General features: G+C 28.1%; 1 protein-coding gene across 2 annotated transcripts in view; it reads right to left on the bottom strand.

The window, feature by feature from the left end:
• Positions 1 to 24891, bottom strand: part of LOC111635776 — a 43958-nt gene extending 19067 nt beyond the window's left edge. Inside the window, exon 1 of one of the 2 annotated variants that reach the window (XM_023380843.1) lies at positions 24768 to 24891. In XM_023380843.1, the coding sequence (XP_023236611.1) occupies positions 24768 to 24836 (69 nt within the window). In that variant the 5' untranslated portion in view covers positions 24837 to 24891. Of the gene's footprint in view, positions 1 to 10708; positions 10756 to 24767 lie in introns of those variants that run through there. The other variant, XM_023380844.1, reaches the window with a different exon arrangement.
• Between the last annotated feature and the right edge of the window lie 964 nt (positions 24892 to 25855).

Here is a 25855-nt window from a genome sequence, read left to right as displayed (position 1 = left end):
CTGAAAATGCAATCAGACAAATTCATTTTTTTATTATTATTGATTACTTATATTTAAGTCCCAGTGGATGCATATCCCAAGCAGAAAAAATTAGAATGCAATAATAACAGAAATAAATTACACCCCCGATGCAATTTTATAGTAATAAAATTAAAACTATATGAAATATTTTAAAATAAATACTTTTATTTAATAAACACAGCATTAGAGTTGCTTTATTTGTCATTTTTAGACAGCAGATTTTAGGCAAATGCCTATTTTTCCCTTAGCATATACATGGCTAAGATTTTGCACTAACTACTACAGTGAAAATTTCTTCGATATCAAAAACTTCTGCCGCTTTAGCAGACATTGCAGTTTGTGTAACTAAAGCCAAGAAAATTTTGAATGACATTTATGTTCAGAACAAGTTCGTGTACAGTACTGTACATCAAGTGTTATTTCACATTCATTGCAGATACTATTACTGCTCTTGAAAGTAGCGGGAAACCTATATATAAACAAATTGATCTCGCTGAACAGAGCAAAGCAGAAACTTTGTGATGCACTGCTGCAAAAAAAGTGAAAAAAGAGTTGAAAGCCATGCTTCCAAAGAGACTTGGATTAAAGTTCTTGTTTATTGTGGATGATATTTTGGCATGAAAGAAGAGCAAAACTGAAAGTGAATTCCCAGTTCATCTTCTTCCAAGGTTGAAATAAGGATTATATGCTCTTTCTCTGCGTATAAATTAATTTTCAGTGATAAACGTTGCAACTTTCCTATTGAAAATTTGGAAAAAGTGCTTGTAATATATTACGAAGCTAACTATGGGAAACAGAGCGAATAAAAAATGAAAAGATAATTGTTTTTCTACTTTTGTGTTTGCATAATTCTGAATACGTGCATTTTTGTTTGGAATACATATGTTAAAAAATTCATCGTCTTGATAAGTAGGTAATTGTTCATTGTGCAAATTTTGACCGCCTATTTTTTGTTTATAAAGCCTAAATGACACAATTTAAGAGCTTATTTTAAGCACCTAAAATGCCACTTTTTTAAGGGCCTATATGTCCGCTGTCTAGTAAGTCTGTAACTGTATGAGCACTGCACACGAAGTGATTGCCGCCCGTCACTGCGGCCTCAGAGTGTTTGGCATGTCGCTGATAACAAACATGTGCATCAACGAATATGACTCCACTCAGACGGCAAGTCACGAAGAGGTGCTGGATACAAGTGCCAAACGCAAAAGTGATATGGAGAAACTTGTCAGCAGACTTGTAGCGAGAATTAACACTGTATAACTACTTCAAAGTACCTGCCAAAAGCATTATTTATAACCAAAAAGCAGATTTAAGCTATAAAACTGCTTGATGTATCATTCCTTGTGTAAGAGATTTTAATGAAACTTAAGCCCAAGCTTAATTATTCCATTTATTGTACTAAATGAATTGTCAAATGAAAAACTATAGTATCTGTAGTGTAAAGAAAACTGTACAGAAAACTGTAGTGTCTGTAAGTAAGTAAATACCATATTTACTCGCATATAAGATGAGGTTTTTATTCATTTAGCACATTCCTAGGTTGTTCTATATGTACGAGCGAATGATTTTTTGTGTTTTTGCAAATAATTTTCGTGAACCGTGTATTTGCATTTTTTACAGGATGCTTACTCTCTTGTATTTAAAAACAAAAGTATTTTATCTGGATTGCTAATGTTGATCTTTTGATATTGATAATATTAAGATTTTGTATGAATTCCAGAAATGTAAATTAAAATTGTTTAAAGTGTGGTTGTGATTCATTCCATTATTGAGAAGGTAACTCTAATTTTTAAAAATTTAGATTCTTGCTTTATTTATTAATACTGTAATATTGAAAAATTTGAAACTTATTGTGTTAGTATTATGTGAAGTTTATTCAGATCTTTATATAGAAGACATTAAAAAAATCTATAAAAAAACATAAATTCCAAAATTTATTTATTTATTACTATTATATGGTAATAAATAAATAAAAGACTGCTGTAATTAAAGATGACTATATGCTATAGATGTAGATAATAAATTAACAAAATATAATTTAATAAATGTTATTTTAATATAGGTTGATTTAAGAACTTGGAAGCCAGTTCTAGAATATCCAGAACATGTGAATGATTATTTGAAATTACCATTCAGTATTGACGAAGAAGCTAATGTCTTGTGTTCAGTGGGTCAGGACAGAAATACAAGATTGTGGTCTCTAAACGAAGGGAAATTATTACATTCGATAAGACCAGATTACCCAGTTTTGTCGGTCAGTGATCAACCTATGGCATGGTATTCCGCTTCTTGGCAGTTATCACCCCAAAAATCAGAATCTTGTCTTGTAATGACAACACAGAATGCTATATTGTTGTATAAATAGATTGATTACACCATTTTAAATTGCCTTTAATTAATTGAATGTGATAAACTTGTTAAGAATAAATTATACATAAATATAATGTGAAGTTATCTTTCTACTTTAATATTTTCTTCTATAAATAAGAATGTTAAATATAAATTTACAAAGTGCAAGATTATAATGAAATATTTTATGTACAATAAAATAAATATGATGCAAAATTAAATATTTTACTATTATATCAATATTTTTCAACTTGTTTTTTTAAATAAAACATGCATGTTTTATGTACTGTACAATAGTGATATATGTATAAGGTTTTTATATAAATTTTAATATGGAAAATAGAGATTTAATTCTAAAGAGCTTATTAATTATTAATTTTTCCTTTATAAATTAAATAATAATCCATTTCTGTAAGCAAGAAAATCCAACTGCGAGTTGCGTACTTTCCCTGCAAGAGTTAAAAATTGTGTGAAACTCCATCTGTTATGAGATTTTATTTTTAAAATGTTTTATATTATTATATTACAAAACAAAAACAAAAAAAAAAAGCTTAATTTTGAGGGTAGAGATGAGTTTCATATAAAAAAAATGTAAATGCTAATACCAAAAACATCATTAAGTCTGATACCACTCAAGATATGACATACTATCTCTTGCCAAGAGGGGCTGGCCACATAGAGTTTTCTCCACGTCTGTAACGCCTGAATAGGGGCCAGTTACCCTTAAAAAGGCAACCTTCCTAGGCAGATTGCACAAGTGTTGCATTGCCGCAGTGTAACAAAACAAGTAAACAAAACTCTCCACTTCGTGACTTTCATAGCATCACTGCCCCTGTATTCCAGAAATTTTCGACAAAATGCTGGAGTAAGTTTCAAAGTGGGTGAACAAAATCGTACCCTCCCCGTACAGAAAGAACAAATGTTTGCATTTCTCTACGTATCAAGGTCCCTAGTCCAAAAATCAAGGGTCATTTTTAACCGATCGTCACACTTTCCCTGTGATATATACTATAATTTATAACAGCCAGGAAAGTAAATTCGATAAATAATAGCTTTAAATATCGGTGAAACGAAACAATTTATAGTATGTAATAGAAAACATTACAGTTATAATTTTGTTTTACACAATTTTTAAAGTTCAATTATTCTTGAAATTAATTTTAAAAAATGTATATTGTTTGCATTTAGCGTTTTCAAAAAACATTTACTGCTTATGACGTTTTTTGCAACTACTCGCTGGCATACATTTTAAACGGAAGGAAGGAAGTAAAAAAAAAAAAACTAATAGCAAGAGGTTTCAGCAACAGAATCCAGATTTCGTTCAGATTGTGTTTTAAGAAACTCCATGGAAAAAAGTTTAACTTCCGCAAAACACGGAAAAGCTTTTAGAAATCGATTGCAGAATACTTTATTGAAAAATGTCGAGAAATATTTAGTCTATAGGCAAAAAATACTGTTATTGCTTGATCCATTAAAACAATCTTGACATTTAAACGCTAATTACAGCAAAATAAAAATATTCTACAACTATTAATAAGTAAATAATGCAAAAATTAAACTCGTATACTTACATACATACTTTTCTATCATTTTTCATATGTTATTTTAAAATTAATAAGTACTGTACATAGACCTATAAATACAGTATACAGTCTATTGTATAGTGCTCAGAATAATTTAGTTAAATATTTTTCGCTTAATTTTTACGTTCAATTAAACTTCATAGATTTGAATTTAATACAATATAAAAATGCATTATTTTTTTATAATATACATCGTGGTATAGGCATCGTGGTTATAATTACGGATACGAAGATGTAACGCATTATTGTTGCTTGAGTTTTGTGTTTGCTATGGGAAATAGTTATTTAACTTAATTAATTATTGTTTGATGGCATAATTAATGCTAAAATAGAATTATATACAGCACAGTATTGGCATTTGACGTGCCAATATATAATTCTATTTTATAGCTTTAATTATGAGTTTAGTTAATTTTTATAATAGTTCAAAGACTACACCAATGGCATTAAGATTTATATAATTTATAGGCATTTTGACACAAAGATGAGCAATCATCGATAACTTTTACATCTTAATATTTTATTAGAATGTAACATCATCAAGAAGAGAAATGTTACATGTTAATTTGGTTACTGATTTTGTTATTTACATGTAAATTGGAAGAGATAATGATATAAATTGATATTAATATAATCGTTTATAAACTAGAATAGCCTACCTTCGTATCAAATGATAAATAGAGTAATTTATAAATTCATTAAATATAGTTTTGTTTCTATCCCTCCAGAGTTATTTCCATTTAGAACTACTGATTAATTAATTAATTTTTTTTCTTTAATTTATAATTTATTCATTAGAGTTCGTTTTAGTTTAGTATGGTCTGGCTTATGATTATGGCGAATCTAAATTCGAATATATTTTAAGATTTTCCTTGGATGATTTAGATTAGACTTATCTATGAAAGTGATAGGCAATTTCAGTGTAGATAACTCGTTAAGGAAGTCGAAATGAACAATAATTCTTTTTCCTAATATCTATTTCCTCACGCTCTTTCTATAACGTACTTTTCCTATTTATTATGACATTATTATCTGTTTGTAAGCTTTCCTTCTTCACTTTCCAATGTAATGCCCCCTGAGAATGTGATAAGAGTTAATAGTTTCGAGGAAAATCCAATCGAACGAATTCGGTTTAATTAAATGGATAATTACAATCTCGAATTATCTACGAGCAATATCAAAGATCCGCCAGATTCAAATTCGGATGCTTAACAACAAGGAAAATGTTTATCATAATACCATTAGACAGACTAGTGTTATACGTAAATACATCGAGTTATAATGAAAAGTGAATAAATTAGAAGCTATCCAGAAAAAGTTATTTAATAGAAAAAAAAGAAATAAAATAAAANATAGTTTCGAGGAAAATCCAATCGAACGAATTCGGTTTAATTAAATGGATAATTACAATCTCGAATTATCTACGAGCAATATCAAAGATCCGCCAGATTCAAATTCGGATGCTTAACAACAAGGAAAATGTTTATCATAATACCATTAGACAGACTAGTGGTATTCTGCCTACCTTTTCGTACTAATTAGTGTGTGCTTGTTATTATTGTGTAAAGAAATTGATATCTACTAGAAAAAAAAGAAATAAAATAAAATTAGAAAACTTTGTTATACATATAATTTTGCTTAAGCAAGTATACTAAATTTTAAAACATTTTTATGTACAGTAGTTATATTTCAACTTTTCCCTTAAATATCTTGGATCTATATTCTATAATTTCATCGAAGAATCTTATGTTTTGCTAAATTCATTTCATTCAGTTAAGCTAAATACATTTATATATAAAATTCTACAATAAAATGTGGTACATTAACACTTCGAAATATACAAAACAGTTCAAGTGCAATTAAAAAAAGAAATAGAAAATAACTAATCAATTATTTCTAAAATAAACCTGTGGAAGAAAGGTGTAACTGTATGAAATGAATACAATAATCCTTTGTTATTTTTATAATGGCAAGACAATGCGGACACATTTTATCTCGTGTATTTGCATGTGAATCGTTCTCGAGACTTAAAATATATCATTGATAATAAAAAATTATAATTTTATATATATTTTTTGTGTGTTTTAGAATTATGTATAGCCTATTCTGTGTAAGGATTCTGTGTACAGTACATGTATAACAAAACTGTATTTTTCATTCTATTGTCTTATAGGTATGAGAATCACGAATTTTTATTTTAATTTAGATTATTAAAATCGCCGAAGCATGATAAATTCTATTAATTAATTTCATTAAATTAAACTTGTTTGTGTGTAATGTATGTAAATGGTAAACAATATATTGTACTGATTATTAAAATAATAAATTAATGAATCACGAATATGAGTTTCTAAATTTATTAAAGGGAAATATAATAAAGTTAATGAAAACAAAGCAAGTATTTTCTAAATGAAAAGTAGGTTATAAAATAAAATTATGAAGATAAATAGATATATAATATATAGCTTTATTCAGATACATACTTCAACCTCCAGATAATGAAAGTTCAACGCTGAGGGCAATAATAACTGAAAGTTAAACTTGTAAAGTATGGAAGTAAAAAACATAAGGATTAGTTTTTATAAATAAAATATAAATCTATGCTTAACTATTTTATTAAAAAAATGATCAGATTCTCACAGAGAAAAGAGCAAACTAGAACTTGATACGTTATTAACCTATTTGGAAGCAATGGCCTGAAAAATTAGGCCTTAGTATCTATAATTAGATGACCTTGCTTTGAAAATTAAATATGATTAGAGATGAGTTTCTGTCAATGAACTTGAGATTATAATTATGAAAATGTATATAATACTATACCAGTTTTAAATGGATTTCTGATAGATTAGATTCGTAGGGGTCATATCGAATTATTCACAATATAAGGCTAATAATAGTAAAGTTAGTCATTGATTAGAGAGATTTTTATTTGATGAGAAATTCATAATTTGCATGCTCTATTAGCGGGTCAGAAGAGAAAAATCTCTTCCTTGTTTTACTATAAAACATGAATTGTAATTTAGTTACACGTCGCTATGAACGTAAGATACAGAAATGCGTATTTTTAGAAATGAAAATTGTTTGAGCACAACGAGAAAATGATGGACTCCCCCTTAAGCTGAAAAATATGAGAGATCATCGAGTAAAATTGCTATAATTTGCTACGCGAAGCGATATATTAAGAGAAAATATATACTTTCAGACGATTGTGTTTGTCTATCTGAATGTTTATTGGTAGATTTAACTTTAGAAAAAAATAATAATAAGCCGAGGAGCAAAACAGGAAAAGTATATCTATTATTAGGCTATACAACTTTTGAGAAGAATGACCCTAAAGGTACATTTACTGTGTTTTATTTTTGTTCATTTTACACATAAAATGCGCCATTATACTAGGTAAATTACGTCTAGAAAGATTATTTATTTGTCTAGAAAACTAGACAAATAAAATATTTCTGGCAGGGTCGTTGAGAGTTTGCATGGGGCCCAGGGGTAGATCGGGCCCTTTAGACATTGCTTTTTTTCTATAAACAAATGAAAGACTACACACGTTTCTTAATTAATGAAAAGCAGTGTTAAAGATTTTATTTTCTGTTAGTAGAAATAACATTAATTTTAGAATAAGAATCATTAAAGGACCCCAAGTTTTCTTTGGGTCAAGGGAAAAATCCCAAACTCCTCTCTAAAAGCCCTGATTTCTAGAAACAAAAGAGTTTTAGAAAAGTTTATATTTTTAGAAAGGAAAACTAAGTGCAATATAATAATTATTAAAACAGTAAAAACCTGTATAAACCGGAATCGCGTGGTACTGTACAGAATACTTTTTTCCGTTTAGGCAGATTTCCTTTTTTATTCGGGTTCCGTTTTGGACAGGTTTTACTGCATTACATAACAATCTCCCTAAGTTAATGTAGAGATTAATCCACCCCCTAACAGAGGCATACTTACAGTATTTTGACAAAAGAATCCAATGATAAAAGTTAATAAAAATGATTAATTATTTAAAATTTCATTAATTAAACTGCCAAATCGACCGATACGAATATTTAGAAAATAAAAACGGGAGAAAGTTCACATCTAATTGAAACTACGATAATAATCGATATTTGATTTTTCCAGTAAAAGTTTTGAGGCAAAAGTAGAACAGGAGTTAAAGGAAGTAGTTTGATGTTCCAAATGAGTTCACAAAGTGAACGTTCTGGAAAATTAAATAAATTCTGTTTGATTTAGTGAGGTCGATAACCATATTCAGGGGCAACGGCAATAAAATTTTCTTTTTTAAAAAAAATTTAATGCTGTTGTTACTACTTTGTATATGTTATTTATCTAAAATGTAATTAAAAATTCACAATTTCAAGTCGTTAAAAATGTTTTCTGAGATGTAAATAACCCCTAAAATATGCTCTCTTATAAGTCAATGAAAGTAACTTTAATAATTATTATTATACAATTATTTTTGTATATTTTTTACGAATAAATTATTGTTTATCGAAAACAAAGAATATATAGAATAGAACCTGTTTAAAACGGAACCTGAATGAAAAGGAAACCTGTCTAAACGGGAAAAAATTCTTTGGAATATTTTCTACGTTAAAAAAGAACCTGTCCAAAACGGAAACCAGCTAAATAGGAAAAAATATTCGGTACAGTGTAATTCTGGTTTATACAGGTTTTACTGAATTTAATATACTAATTATTATTTGTATTTTTAGAAGCAATTGCAGTATATTTACAGCATACTAGTAATACAAAATATACAGTAACACCTGTCCAAAACAAAACCTGACTAAACGAAAGACTTCTTTAGATCGAAGCGACTTTTCACGTTAAAAAAACTTGTTCAAAACGGAAACGTATCAAACCGGAGGGGGAAAAACATTCGGTATGGTACGATTCCGGTTTACGCAGGTTTTACTATATAATTGCAGGATGGAAATATAGAAAGTCGAACCACCAGTAAAAAAATCCACCTCTAAACTGCGGACATTTTTTCTTTAAAATACATACAAAATTACCTTCATTTGAATGTTTCAGTCAGTGGCCGTTGTTCAGAACTTTGACATATATTAATGTTTTTTTTTTTTTTTTAATAAAATGTTTTATCAAATAAACAATACATAAACATTTTAGTGAAGATAAAAGTGTTTACTATTTTTATTATCGAGGATAAGATNAATTTTTAAAAGTTTATTACTATCTGTATCAATACATTTTTGATACTTTTGTTACTTATTTAAATGAGAAGTTACTTGCAACAAGTTTAAAATTAGCTATTATTTCTAAGAAATTTGTTTTTCACTCTAAAAATTGTACTAGTAAAATAATATTTGTTTATGGATAAATGTTGAACTAAATATTATTTTCATTCACTGTTTAATCTAACATATTCTTCTGAATATTATATCATGTCTTATAATGTTAATTAAATGATAAAACTGATTTAAAATGACAATTCTCAAATGGTATTAATTAATACATTGAATTAGAAGCTGTTATAATGCTATTACATTTTAAACACTTCATCAATAAAATAATAATCAAAAATACTTAATAAATAATAGAAAACATAATGCTTCACACACAGAACATTCACATGAATTTTTCAAATTTTTTGTTATATAATATACCTGGGGTCGGCAACCTTTCAGTAGTGTTGTGCCGAACGTAAGTTATAGTGTTACTCCGAGCACCGAAATGATTCTACCAAGTTTATTATATAAGTTATCAAAATTAGTATGGTTATAACGAACTTCAAAAATGTATAATTTTGAAGTTAAGTTATTAATTGAATTATGTCCTTACGTTTGAAGCCCTTGCATAACACATAGATAACAGAGCATAAACACTTAATACTGCACTGTTAGATGATTGCTTATTTGAAGTTTTGACTGTTGAAAATTTAGCAGATTTAGTTGTTTATGTTAGATTTAGCAAATAGTTGTTTTATTTATAATTTTTAAGTACAGAAAAAATCTTATTACTTATGGGATGACCTAATAAAGCAGATATAAATATATTAATTTGTAGATATTTATATTTTAAATAATAAACGTATATTTTTACATTTTGTCAGATGTAACTATGCAGTGATGTAATTATATTTTTGTCATGTTGCTGACAAAAATAATTAATACATTATTAATTATTTTTGTTTTGAATATCAGTTCAGCATTGAACAAAATAAACAGATAGTAATTATGCTGTTTATTCTTTATATTATGTCAGCAATAACTAAACTTATGTGAGCACATAAATAAATTTGTATGTAATAAATAATACATTCTTATGTAATTTTTGTATCATGCCAGGTACCAGAAAAATTAATCAATAGTGTTACAAAAATAGAATACAGTGTATCATGAGTGTAGAAAATATCTGTCATGAAAATTAAAAGCATTATATTATTTCATCATTATTCACAAAAATAACCAAAATATCATTTTCAATGTCTAAAAATATTTGCAATTTGTCAAGTATATAATTTTCGTTTTTAAACAAAGCTTACAATTTAACCTGAAATCTTTAGCAGATGATAAATAGCACATACCTTGCTTGGGGATAAGTTGGTATTTCTTCATATGCCGTTTTATTAATACAATCATTATCTATATTACAAAGTAAAGACTGTAAAAAAGGAAGAGGACCCGCACTTGGTTGAGCTCTAGCATTATAATGGCCTGAAAGAACAAGATAGAAACATTTTAATAGAAGGAATATTCAANAAATTAAGTAGAAACGTATCACAGAATCACTACCTAATAACGAAATAAACAAGATTAAATTTCCCTCCACGTGACTCGCTAATGGACAATAAACTATACAGCGACCCCTAACGGCATGTGTTAAGTATCGACAGTCAATCAATATAATAAAATTATTTTTAAGAAAAAGCGAGACATTTTATAATTATTTTGTGAGTGAAATATTAATTCCTTCTATAAATAAAATAATAATCAAGTTACGTGTTAACTGCCTTCACGTACTGGGTCAAGTGTGTTATCTGTCAAATATTTAACATGTAATTTTTTCTTGCCTTTGCATATCTAAACCGCCTGTGATTTCTGTTCCTATCTCCATTTTTAATCAATGTAATTACTGAATATCAATAATAACACGTACTTAAAAATGCAAATATTGATATTCTATTCGAGATAATAACTTTAAATAAATAAAAATTACAATTGGATGCTAAAATATAAATTATTGACGTATAATTTGACGGTGGCCGAGTGGTCAAGGTGGCAGCTACCGCTCTGAAAGGCCTGGAATCGAATCCTGTTGGGCTTGGTCCAACACGTAATGGGCTTGCTAAAGGAAGACCTTAGTACCCATAGGATGGAAGAGTTAACCTGTAAGAATCTGGGTTCGAATGATCCAACCTCCTATAATTTATCATGCCGTGACGGCCAATCCACCTAGGGACATAACTTTCATCGTGTGCTAAATTTTGGCTAGCCATGGGATTTTATTGTGCTTGATTGATAGAAGGCAACGCAACGTCGACTTACCAAGGGGTGTCTCCAAGAAAGAATTTTTATAAGAAACTGGCTTCTAATTTGATGTTAGACACGTGAAAATTTCAAAAATCCTATAAAAATAAATGAGTGTCATTGATTATTACGTAGGATCCTATTCTTTACTTATTCCTTATTTATTCCCTATTCTTACTTATGCTGGCCACCCGCAATGAGGGTGGCCAGCATAATAAGGAATAGGGAAAGATGCCTGACCCAAACTTCCTGGAATATATTATGTAGATGTAGAAAAGAAGGAATTTTTGTAATATAAAACCTTCCATTATAAAGTTTTTAAATCTTCGTATTATTACATTATATTACTTCCTGGTATTACAAATGCAAATCTAATAAAGAAGAGTTTTATTAGTTCGTTAGTTAGTTTGTTCTTTATACATTTCGACACGGTTTGAGCAAGAGCAATGAAAATTTTCGGGGACCATCCTCTCGTCCGGGAAAAGGTCAACGACTACTTTTGGTCGAATTAACTTCAATTCCCGCCTTCAACAGACACCCTTTGTATCTGTCCATTGAAATGGCGGCATTCACATTGGAAAGTACTTAATACAGAGTTATCAACGAACATGAAATATATCTTTTGAGTTTTCGAGAGTCCCGAGTTTAAATATTTGGTTAGTTTTTCACGAAATTTGGTTGGTTATCCGATTGCCATTTTCACATGAACGGTACGTTAGAATTAACATTAGAAAACATTTGGATGCCTCGAATTATCTTCTCGAACAGGCGGAGATCAACGACTATTTTCTGTTGAAAAACATCAATTCTTGTCTACCTGACTAACGAAATTTCGCCATTCCTAACCATTTGAGTATTGAATTTTTACATGAGCGACCGCAGAAAATTTTCCACGGGGGCAAAGCTTGGAGATAAATAATTACATCAATACATTTTTATTTAATTTTTTGAGGGTTTTTTCCGCAAGTGGATTGTCTTTTTGTATTATTGCAATACTGTATTCTGCAGACTATGCATTCCATAGTCGAGGATGTGATATTACGTATCTTAATCACTTTTACGATTATAATTTGTAGAATTTTTTATTCGATTCCGGGGGAAGTGCCCTGTTTCCCCTGCGGACGGCCATGCAAAATATGTATAATACTTCGGGGTTTTCCAGTTTGCCAAGCGTAAATCTTTTGCTCCATTTGCCTCGAAATCTGGTTGTTCATTTTTTCCCTTCTTCAATGTAGATTCTGTTTTGTTACATTTTCTTTTTTCTTATCACGTAACATTGATAGGCTAAAATAACCGCATTCTTAATATGGCTTTCATTTTAATGTTTGTTGTTCTTACTAGCAGACATGCCAGGATAACGCCGGACATATCTGCTAGTTTTATTATACTTCAACTCATTCCAAGATATGTTTCGCGATAATACACGAAAAAATTAAAAACTACGTCTCTACAAAATATGCGAAACAGTAATTTTGCAGTATTATTTTGCAAATTTTTAACCTCAATGGGTGCAGTTGGGTGATGAGGAACGGGATTCGAATGCGACATGTCCTGTTAAACTACCCATAAAAAATTCATAGGGCTGCTCGCTTGCATTTGTTTCTAGATTACCCAGAGCGATGGCTGGTGCCTTAATTAACTGGCTCGCCATATAGAATTTTTTTCATTTAAAATCATTTCATTTTCCAAAACAACTATTCAGTTCTTAAATATTAATATTAAAATATCGAATTTTATCATATATACAAAATAATTCTCATAATAATAATTGAAAACATTACAGTTATAATTTTGTTTTACACAATTTTTAAAGTTCAATTATTCTTGAAATTAATTTTAAAAAATGTATATTGTTTGCATTTAGCGTTTTCAAAAAACATTTACTGCTTATGACGTTTTTTGCAACTACTCGCTGGCATACATTTTAAACGGAAGGAAGGAAGTAAAAAAAAAAAAACTAATAGCAAGAGGTTTCAGCAACAGAATCCAGATTTCGTTCAGATTGTGTTTTAAGAAACTCCATGGAAAAAAGTTTAACTTCCGCAAAACACGGAAAAGCTTTTAGAAATCGATTGCAGAATACTTTATTGAAAAATGTCGAGAAATATTTAGTCTATAGGCAAAAAATACTGTTATTGCTTGATCCATTAAAACAATCTTGACATTTAAACGCTAATTACAGCAAAATAAAAATATTCTACAACTATTAATAAGTAAATAATGCAAAAATTAAACTCGTATACTTACATACATACTTTTCTATCATTTTTCATATGTTATTTTAAAATTAATAAGTACTGTACATAGACCTATAAATACAGTATACAGTCTATTGTATAGTGCTCAGAATAATTTAGTTAAATATTTTTCGCTTAATTTTTACGTTCAATTAAACTTCATAGATTTGAATTTAATACAATATAAAAATGCATTATTTTTTTATAATATACATCGTGGTATAGGCATCGTGGTTATAATTACGGATACGAAGATGTAACGCATTATTGTTGCTTGAGTTTTGTGTTTGCTATGGGAAATAGTTATTTAACTTAATTAATTATTGTTTGATGGCATAATTAATGCTAAAATAGAATTATATACAGCACAGTATTGGCATTTGACGTGCCAATATATAATTCTATTTTATAGCTTTAATTATGAGTTTAGTTAATTTTTATAATAGTTCAAAGACTACACCAATGGCATTAAGATTTATATAATTTATAGGCATTTTGACACAAAGATGAGCAATCATCGATAACTTTTACATCTTAATATTTTATTAGAATGTAACATCATCAAGAAGAGAAATGTTACATGTTAATTTGGTTACTGATTTTGTTATTTACATGTAAATTGGAAGAGATAATGATATAAATTGATATTAATATAATCGTTTATAAACTAGAATAGCCTACCTTCGTATCAAATGATAAATAGAGTAATTTATAAATTCATTAAATATAGTTTTGTTTCTATCCCTCCAGAGTTATTTCCATTTAGAACTACTGATTAATTAATTAATTTTTTTTCTTTAATTTATAATTTATTCATTAGAGTTCGTTTTAGTTTAGTATGGTCTGGCTTATGATTATGGCGAATCTAAATTCGAATATATTTTAAGATTTTCCTTGGATGATTTAGATTAGACTTATCTATGAAAGTGATAGGCAATTTCAGTGTAGATAACTCGTTAAGGAAGTCGAAATGAACAATAATTCTTTTTCCTAATATCTATTTCCTCACGCTCTTTCTATAACGTACTTTTCCTATTTATTATGACATTATTATCTGTTTGTAAGCTTTCCTTCTTCACTTTCCAATGTAATGCCCCCTGAGAATGTGATAAGAGTTAATAGTTTCGAGGAAAATCCAATCGAACGAATTCGGTTTAATTAAATGGATAATTACAATCTCGAATTATCTACGAGCAATATCAAAGATCCGCCAGATTCAAATTCGGATGCTTAACAACAAGGAAAATGTTTATCATAATACCATTAGACAGACTAGTGTTATACGTAAATACATCGAGTTATAATGAAAAGTGAATAAATTAGAAGCTATCCAGAAAAAGTTATTTAATAGAAAAAAAAGAAATAAAATAAAATTAGAAAACTTTGTTATACATATAATTTTGCTTAAGCAAGTATACTAAATTTTAAAACATTTTTATGTACAGTAGTTATATTTCAACTTTTCCCTTAAATATCTTGGATCTATATTCTATAATTTCATCGAAGAATCTTATGTTTTGCTAAATTCATTTCATTCAGTTAAGCTAAATACATTTATATATAAAATTCTACAATAAAATGTGGTACATTAACACTTCGAAATATACAAAACAGTTCAAGTGCAATTAAAAAAAGAAATAGAAAATAACTAATCAATTATTTCTAAAATAAACCTGTGGAAGAAAGGTGTAACTGTATGAAATGAATACAATAATCCTTTGTTATTTTTATAATGGCAAGACAATGCGGACACATTTTATCTCGTGTATTTGCATGTGAATCGTTCTCGAGACTTAAAATATATCATTGATAATAAAAAATTATAATTTTATAGATATTTTTTGTGTGTTTTAGAATTATGTATAGCCTATTCTGTGTAAGGATTCTGTGTACCGTACATGTATAACAAAACTGTATTTTTCATTCTATTGTCTTATAGGTATGAGAATCACGAATTTTTATTTTAATTTAGATTATTAAAATCGCCGAAGCATGATAAATTCTATTAATTAATTTCATTAAATTAAACTTGTTTGTGTGTAATGTATGTAAATGGTAAACAATATATTGTACTGATTATTAAAATAATAAATTAATGAATCACGAATATGAGTTTCTAAATTTATTAAAGGGAAATATAATAAAGTTAATGAAAACAAAGCAAGTATTTTCTAAATGAAAAGTAGGTTATAAAATAAAATTATGAAGATAAATAGATATATAATATATAGCTTTATTCAGATACATACTTCAACCTCCAGATAATGAAAGTTCAACGCTGAGGGCAATAATAACTGAAAGTTAAACTTGTAAAGTATGGAAGTAAAAAACATAAGGATTAGTTTTTATAAATAAAATATAAATCTATGCTTAACTATTTTATTAAAAAAATGATCAGATTCTCACAGAGAAAAGAGCAAACTAGAACTTGATACGTTATTAACCTATTTGGAAGCAATGGCCTGAAAAATTAGGCCTTAGTATCTATAATTAGATGACCTTGCTTTGAAAATTAAATATGATTAGAGATGAGTTTCTGTCAATGAACTTGAGATTATAATTATGAAAATGTATATAATACTATACCAGTTTTAAATGGATTTCTGATAGATTAGATTCGTAGGGGTCATATCGAATTATTCACAATATAAGGCTAATAATAGTAAAGTTAGTCATTGATTAGAGAGATTTTTATTTGATGAGAAATTCATAATTTGCATGCTCTATTAGCGGGTCAGAAGAGAAAAATCTCTTCCTTGTTTTACTATAAAACATGAATTGTAATTTAGTTACACGTCGCTATGAACGTAAGATACAGAAATGCGTATTTTTAGAAATGAAAATTGTTTGAGCACAACGAGAAAATGATGGACTCCCCCTTAAGCTGAAAAATATGAGAGATCATCGAGTAAAATTGCTATAATTTGCTACGCGAAGCGATATATTAAGAGAAAATATATACTTTCAGACGATTGTGTTTGTCTATCTGAATGTTTATTGGTAGATTTAACTTTAGAAAAAAATAATAATAAGCCGAGGAGCAAAACAGGAAAAGTATATCTATTATTAGGCTATACAACTTTTGAGAAGAATGACCCTAAAGGTACATTTACTGTGTTTTATTTTTGTTCATTTTACACATAAAATGCGCCATTATACTAGGTAAATTACGTCTAGAAAGATTATTTATTTGTCTAGAAAACTAGACAAATAAAATATTTCTGGCAGGGTCGTTGAGAGTTTGCATGGGGCCCAGGGGTAGATCGGGCCCTTTAGACATTGCTTTTTTTCTATAAACAAATGAAAGACTACACACGTTTCTTAATTAATGAAAAGCAGTGTTAAAGATTTTATTTTCTGTTAGTAGAAATAACATTAATTTTAGAATAAGAATCATTAAAGGACCCCAAGTTTTCTTTGGGTCAAGGGAAAAATCCCAAACTCCTCTCTAAAAGCCCTGATTTCTAGAAACAAAAGAGTTTTAGAAAAGTTTATATTTTTAGAAAGGAAAACTAAGTGCAATATAATAATTATTAAAACAGTAAAAACCTGTATAAACCGGAATCGCGTGGTACTGTACAGAATACTTTTTTCCGTTTAGGCAGATTTCCTTTTTTATTCGGGTTCCGTTTTGGACAGGTTTTACTGCATTACATAACAATCTCCCTAAGTTAATGTAGAGATTAATCCACCCCCTAACAGAGGCATACTTACAGTATTTTGACAAAAGAATCCAATGATAAAAGTTAATAAAAATGATTAATTATTTAAAATTTCATTAATTAAACTGCCAAATCGACCGATACGAATATTTAGAAAATAAAAACGGGAGAAAGTTCACATCTAATTGAAACTACGATAATAATCGATATTTGATTTTTCCAGTAAAAGTTTTGAGGCAAAAGTAGAACAGGAGTTAAAGGAAGTAGTTTGATGTTCCAAATGAGTTCACAAAGTGAACGTTCTGGAAAATTAAATAAATTCTGTTTGATTTAGTGAGGTCGATAACCATATTCAGGGGCAACGGCAATAAAATTTTCTTTTTTAAAAAAAATTTAATGCTGTTGTTACTACTTTGTATATGTTATTTATCTAAAATGTAATTAAAAATTCACAATTTCAAGTCGTTAAAAATGTTTTCTGAGATGTAAATAACCCCTAAAATATGCTCTCTTATAAGTCAATGAAAGTAACTTTAATAATTATTATTATACAATTATTTTTGTATATTTTTTACGAATAAATTATTGTTTATCGAAAACAAAGAATATATAGAATAGAACCTGTTTAAAACGGAACCTGAATGAAAAGGAAACCTGTCTAAACGGGAAAAAATTCTTTGGAATATTTTCTACGTTAAAAAAGAACCTGTCCAAAACGGAAACCAGCTAAATAGGAAAAAATATTCGGTACAGTGTAATTCTGGTTTATACAGGTTTTACTGAATTTAATATACTAATTATTATTTGTATTTTTAGAAGCAATTGCAGTATATTTACAGCATACTAGTAATACAAAATATACAGTAACACCTGTCCAAAACAAAACCTGACTAAACGAAAGACTTCTTTAGATCGAAGCGACTTTTCACGTTAAAAAAACTTGTTCAAAACGGAAACGTATCAAACCGGAGGGGGAAAAACATTCGGTATGGTACGATTCCGGTTTACGCAGGTTTTACTATATAATTGCAGGATGGAAATATAGAAAGTCGAACCACCAGTAAAAAAATCCACCTCTAAACTGCGGACATTTTTTCTTTAAAATACATACAAAATTACCTTCATTTGAATGTTTCAGTCAGTGGCCGTTGTTCAGAACTTTGACATATATTAATGTTTTTTTTTTTTTTTTAATAAAATGTTTTATCAAATAAACAATACATAAACATTTTAGTGAAGATAAAAGTGTTTACTATTTTTATTATCGAGGATAAGATTCGAAAAGATTTCTTTCTTAACATTATTATTAATCTCAGTAAAAGTTCTTATTTCCTGGTTAAAAAAAATAACCTATTATAAGGCACTACGAGAAGGGAGATGGCCCGAATCAGTCATAAATACATTATACCACCCTCTCCGGAAATCAATAAAGATCAAAGAAAACTGATTTTTTAAGAATTTATCAGAAAGAAACTTTAAATTAAACATTTCCTTATGAACTTTTACATAGAAAGACTAAATTTTGGGGTCTCAATGTGTAGGGTTTTGGCTAAACGGTCCTGCTAACTCCCCTTCTATTCAGAATTTTGCTTCTATTCCTAGAAGGTACTCTAATTAATAAAATATACTGTAATAATTTGAAGAGTGTTGGTAATTGTATTATAAATATTATTATACCACCTTTTTCCCTACATAAAATTTGTTGGAGTAAGATTTCCTCGACGAAAATTTTGTGGGTGGATTAATTAACCATTATTGAATGGGCAGATATTTAGGTTAGGTCAAAGGATTCCGAGTAATTAAATGAAAGTATGACAGCAAAAAATTTGCATAAATCTTCCTTTCCTTATTAAAGAGATTACTGTATTCGATATAATTTCGTATAATTTTAATATTGTTTCTATTATTAGCTATCGAGTTATCAATCTTAATATTTCTGTGAATCCTCAAAAAATTAAAAGGATTTTCCATTATTTTCTCTTGTAGAAGCCATCACTTATCGAAGAAAACTCTGCATTATCAATTTTTAAGTACATTATAATTCAAAAACTGGATTTTTTAATTGTTTAAGAAGGATGAAATTGTTGTTGTAAGCGTATAATTAAAAGGTTCATCGTTATAAATTATTCATCAAAGTAAATCTTGAGTTGAAAGATATTTCTTATAATTTAATCCATGATTATAATAAGACATTAATTATTATAAAAAATGGTGTCTATATATATAAACTTAAAAAAGATTCCTCTTAACCTACTTATTGTGCATTTTGCTTTCTGATGTTTCAATTCATTCAACTATTACTAGGAAAACTCAATAGGAGGGAAGAAAAATGAATTCTATCCTATCAAAATTATCAAATATACACATCTCAACAATAAATTTCTTAAATTTTCCTACACATCTATTGAATTTCAAGTATTATGTGTGCTTGAGAAATATGAGAACTTAACAATAGCTCGGTTATAAGATGAATGATGTGTTAACACTTCATAATTGCTGTCTGTTTAAGGTATTTATGTTCAAATGAGCGAAAATTTCAGTGATATATCATCATAATTTCTAAATATATGGTAGAGAATGACAGTTTAAGATGGGAATAGATATTAGATAAGAATATAATATGCATAGAAATATATATTTATAAATTATGCACAAAAAGAACAAAAAAATTATAAATATTCATAAAATTAAAAACAATGGGATCGGTTTTAATATTATTAAAAAATTGTATACTCTTAATAACAAAAAAAAATAATTTTAGTTGATAGCATTTCTCCTATTATATAGAGTGTAAGTATAGTGTATTGCTTTTATAGTGTAAGTATAATAGATATGTATTAATGCTATAATTTTTAACCAATTTGGAGTGTTTAAAATGTTCAAAAGTAACCTTATAAAGTCAATAACACAGTCAAGTATTTTTTTTTGTGGAAGTGAAAACGTAGACAATTTATCTATAAGCAATATACAATTTATCAACAAAATTTCCCAGCCTATTCAGGGATTTGTTACGACATATAGCGAGCCGTTCTTAAGAAATTCCTATACCTGTTGTGGCAGCCACTCAACGACTACAGATTTCACTTCTTTATTAATGGCGAAACAAATGTAGGAAAACTTGAAAGTCAGAAGAGACTAGATATAAGTTTTGATGGCCCTTCTGAATCATATCTACAGTCCGGTACAGTCGTATGCTGTCTAGAGTTATCGTAGAGAATAAAACATAGCTAAAATTTTCAGAACATATTATTCCAATGGCCCGTTTTGAGGGTGTTAAACGGCGTACCCACGCTGCAAACAATCCACCAAAATCATGGAATCCCAATGGTTTCAACTGTGGACCTTGTAAAGTTACTTTTTGACCCTCTCAGATTTAATCTACTCTTTTGAGAATGGAAAATATGTTTAATATACTTAAATCTGAAAGGATTTTTCTTCCAATTCGGAATATTATACTATTTATTAGAGAAAATAATCAAGGTCATGTGTATGCATCAGTAGACTTAATTTTCACAGTAAATAAAAAAAACAGCACAGTTAGTATGATGATACTCTGATTTTTACTGTTTAGTGGAAATTTACATTTCTCTTTTGTCTAAATCACTTCCTTTCCATTCTCTGTGACGTATCTTATTGCATTTTCCACAATTCATCTTATATTTTACAAGTATACTCAGCATTTAAAATGGTAAACGTATTACATCTTTATTTGTGAATACATCAATTGATCAATGCAATAATCCATATCACTATATAATTTAAATTCGATTTTTTATTAATTTTATAATCTAGCTTAGAGTTTTATTAAAATTCTTTTAAATTCCTTCTAAATTTTCCTTTTAAAATAATAATAATAAATAATTACGTTTTTGCAACTTAGCTGCAGAGCAGTAAAGTTTGATGGGGAAGCAAATATCAAAGGGGTGTGTGAACGAATTTCTCAAATAATATTTAAAATCAAAAAGATTCTGCTACCAAATTAAAATTGATAAACATTAATGTCGACAGGGAAGCTTAGCTTTTTAAATATTTAAGATTTATAATGCAAAAAAAAGCAAGAAATAATTGAATATGAAGAATTATAAGTCAATATTTCCCATTTGTGAATTATAATCACCAAAAAGTCTGATTCTTGTTATTTATAAGATTTCAATCTGTATAAATCGCCATATAAAAAGCATTTAAAAGACTTTAATGTAGTACAGTACATAGTGAATTATTTACAAATAAATGTTTCTTAATTTTAAATCCATCCTCCTTATTGTTTTTCTCATCTTATCCGAAATTTAGAAGAGATATTAGCATGTTGTTGCCATCTTTTGCTTTTTTATCATCTCTTAGCTTGATACTTCAATTACTGTCTTCCTATTAATTTATTCTATATCCTCTTTAAGCATGATTATAAATTTTTCTTGTTTTATTTTCTCATTAATATTATTTATCCTTATTATTGTCTAAGTTATCCACTTTTCAATTTCTCTCTTAACTATGTTCCCATTATCCATCTCAACATTTTCTCTGTTCTCTCCATCATTTTTTTCTTTTTTCTTAGAGCCCATGTTTCTGATCCAAATAACAGCACAGATCTTATTACATTTCTCTACTTATTTACCTTTGAATTATAGAATTTTTCACAATATTATTGTCACAATTTCTTATTATAAATAATACGTTCGAATTAATGTAGGTTTGTAACCCTTTCACTCTATGCATTTTTGAATAAAGATAGATTACCCAAGATAAAATAACTTTTTACATTCTAATGTATAAAATTAAAATTACGTAAAATGCGTATCATTTTAAACAATTTTAAATTTATTCATTTATTTACGAAACAATAAAAAATAATATACTCATATTGCTAAACTAAAATTTCATATCTAGTATCATTAAGAGACTTTCATTGTATAAAGTTACGTAAAACAATTGTATACTCTTGCGAAATTATAATTTAGTATGGATGTTGAATTATATTAGTAAACCATTTATGTCTTAAATTTCATTGATAAAAGTGATTTTAGAATTATTATTTTCTTCTTTTTGCTTGGCGATATCTTCATATAATACGAAATCATCATAAAATTACTCAGATAAGATAAGAGATTACACTGTGGCTTCTAATCTACTGATACTGATCCCAATCTACTGATTACGGTAAGCTCCCAATCTCTATTGATTACAGGTAAGATAAGCGATCACATTGTGACAGATCCTACAGACTGGGAGCTGCTGCTCTTTACAAATGTAACTATTCTGTATTTATGTTCTGTTTATTATACAGTATATTGTATTTAAAGTGTAATTTTACAGTTTAAAGTTCGGTATGTCTTAAATTCCGAGCATTCTTCAAGAAGTATGCATGTCATTTTTATAGACTGATCCAAGATTAAGATCTTTAATAATCTTAGATTTGAAATCTTACTCTAGCAATGAGTTTCTTATATTTTTAAATTGTTTCGTAAATAATAAACCAAATGTAAAAATAGTATTAAATAAATTGTATGATGTATATTTTATGTAATTTTATTATATATATTTTTTTTACTAATTATTCCTTATTTTAAATTCATTATTAACATTTTTATTCTTTAATAACTGTTTCAAACTATATTTATTTCAATTATCTTCCAATTTTTCCTAAAAATTGCCTTTAACAGTGTAGGTGCGTCCTTTATTTGAAGTAATGTGATATGTTTTCGTTGTTATTAGTTGCCTGTGTGAACTAATTTACTATTATTAAAATTTATAAACAGGGTAACAATTCAGGACACTATAATTCGTGATCTTTTTATATCTACGTTAAGAATTTCAAGTTATTTGGGATAAATATTAGTATAAAAATCTCTAAAATTACTCAAGTTATGTGTTATGAACTACTTCTTTACATAATCTTTTCTCATTGTGTTGTTTTCTATCTTTCCATTATTTTTGAATAATTTTTCATGTTAATGAATTGTATATTTTATATTTAAAACATTTATCTAAAAGAATTAAATGTTCTTTTTAATATAATTATTAATGAATTATACACGAATGAAGTTTTGGATCGTAGAATCACCGTCAAATGTATATTCAATTTTTAGGAGAAAAGTGGAGTATAATGTTAAAATAATTTTATAAAGCCACAGTATTTGATGATAATTGAGGCGATATAAGTGTTTTCCAAGCTAAAAACTAACTTTATTGCATTTATACCTGCATAAATATTAAAATTTCTGCACTGAAATCTAAGAAAACATAAGAACTAGCTTCTAAAAGTCTATAAAAAAAAACTGTAGAAAACGTCAATGTTATGGCACTATCCTCTATGAGAATCAATGACCTTGATCTTTATGAGTGTAGAACTTAAAAACTTATGTTGTATTCACTTTCCTTATAGGCCTACAAGAAAAAAAGTTCGAAAATTGAAAGCAGGCGTTATATCCTAATTTCGATGGGGTCAAATGAGGTGGAACTGTATAGGCGAGTCTTCAAAATGTATTCGTATTGCATGAATGAACAATGACGTTATGTAATTTTCATGAATTTTTATGATTTATTGTAAAATATCTATTTCTAGAATAATTTTGAAAATATTAAAATTTTTTCTCGATGATAAAAACGAAAGGAAAAAATAATATAATTTCCAATATCATTATTATAATACATAACAAGAATATCTAAACTACGTGTGCTCCTTAAAAACTATTGTTCCTACACAAAAATTCATGTCTATTCATTCGTTAATTAGGCTATATAAATGGGCTGAGTTCAACTCTTAATGGTATGAAAGTAAAGAAAAAGTGGAATTTCTTTAAAACGATATATGGATTTATTATTTAATATCTTTCTACTTAACTAACTTCGAAACTGTACAGTACATCAAGTTTGCTATAATCTGCCATTAAATTTGATCGATATACTGTACCTAATACACCCCACAACAGTCTACACTTTAATTGCCTTTAGAAATAATATAAAAATAACTTCTTACTTGATGACAGTGTAACAGATAAACCCCGGAGCAATACTTTTCTTAAAAGTTTCCTCCCTACTAACCTCAATAAAAATTCTCCTATTCTAGTTTTATTGGAAAGCGAAAGAGAAAAACTTAGTCTCGAAAAATTCGATTTTAAGGTCAATATATTATAAAAAATCATTCTTAAACTATTTAAATTTGAGTAAGAGTAAAGAATTGTGTGTAATAAATATTTGAATATTATAGGAAGAGAATACATTCCTGGATTTCTGTATTTCTAGTGTCTGACATGAAACATGAGCTAAGAAAGTCTTTAAGTCTTTAAAGATTTAAGAGCATTTTCAGCTTGAGCTGAGCTTAAGTGATTATTTTATTAGTTTTATATGTAATTGCAAAATTTATAAATGTAACAAAATATATAATTAAAGCAAATGTTATATAAATAGAATAAATAAAACAATGCTTACCGGTTGTCTAGTCCTTAGTAGGAAATTTTTATAAAGGAGCAGTCTTAGCTGCTCCCAAGCACCACCCATCACTTTCTCAGAATTACGAATTTATGAATTAACGTTATATCTGTAAATAAATGATTTCATTTAAAGAATTTTAAACATATATTTAACAATAAAATATGAAATAAAAATTATAGGGAAAGTAAAGCAAAAATCGGGGATGTATACCGGTCTGTGAATGGAGTCCAGGTGAACTTATCCGGTCAACAGCCGTAAGAAGTCGATCAATGACCCTTTATAAACATCTCTTTCCTTAGATAAAAGAGAGTTTTATACAAAGTTTCATTGTCAAGAAAAGAAAACAAAGATAACAATACTTCAGTTTTCTACAACATCCAATAGAATTTTAAACCCTCATAAAGACTGTAGACGTGTATCAACAGTATAATTTCTATGTTTTTATATTCTCATTTCAAGAATGGTTTAAGGAAGATTCGGCCTTTCACCTTCTTGACCACCTGTTAAACCAATTATTTTAATCAAGCTTTTTCCCTGTAAATTAATCACGACCCTGTTTAAAAGAGGTTAGACGGACAATGAAGCCCGCTCTAGAAAATAAAGAGACGATTCTTTCATGATTGGGATCGACGCATCGTTTCACAAATTATATAGTAGGACTACTTCATAGAAAATTCGAATTACGATATTGAAGTATCCTTAATAGTTCTATTAAAAAGAACTGTTAGTAAGAATCGTATAATCTAGTACTATGCAGTCGCATAGAGGCCTGCGAGACCTCGGGCCCTTAGACATTCTTCTGTACTAGATTTATATATTTTAAATTAAAAAAGAAAATAGAAACTTGTGATTTTTACCTCTGTAAAAAACATATATGTTGCAGATAGGGAACCCTTTTTCTTGGAGTTGTGTAAATCCGGGGAGGCGCAGAAAACTTTTAGAGGCCCAAGAGTTCTAGTTACGCCACAGGCACAATTATGATAAATTTTAGAACGTATAGATTATCTTGAAAGGGAAGTTTGAGCATTATAAATTTGGTATATAAAGTATAGAAGAAGGTATTAAAAAATTTTTAAATTTACTAA

The sequence above is a fragment of the Centruroides sculpturatus genome, unplaced genomic scaffold (assembly GCF_000671375.1).
Source record: "Centruroides sculpturatus isolate CEXI.00-Female unplaced genomic scaffold, Cexi_2.0 scaffold775, whole genome shotgun sequence".
Lineage (NCBI taxonomy): Eukaryota > Metazoa > Arthropoda > Arachnida > Scorpiones > Buthidae > Centruroides > Centruroides sculpturatus.
The sequence above is the reverse complement of the archived record's forward strand: the minus strand, read 5'-3'. Positions and strand labels throughout refer to the sequence as shown.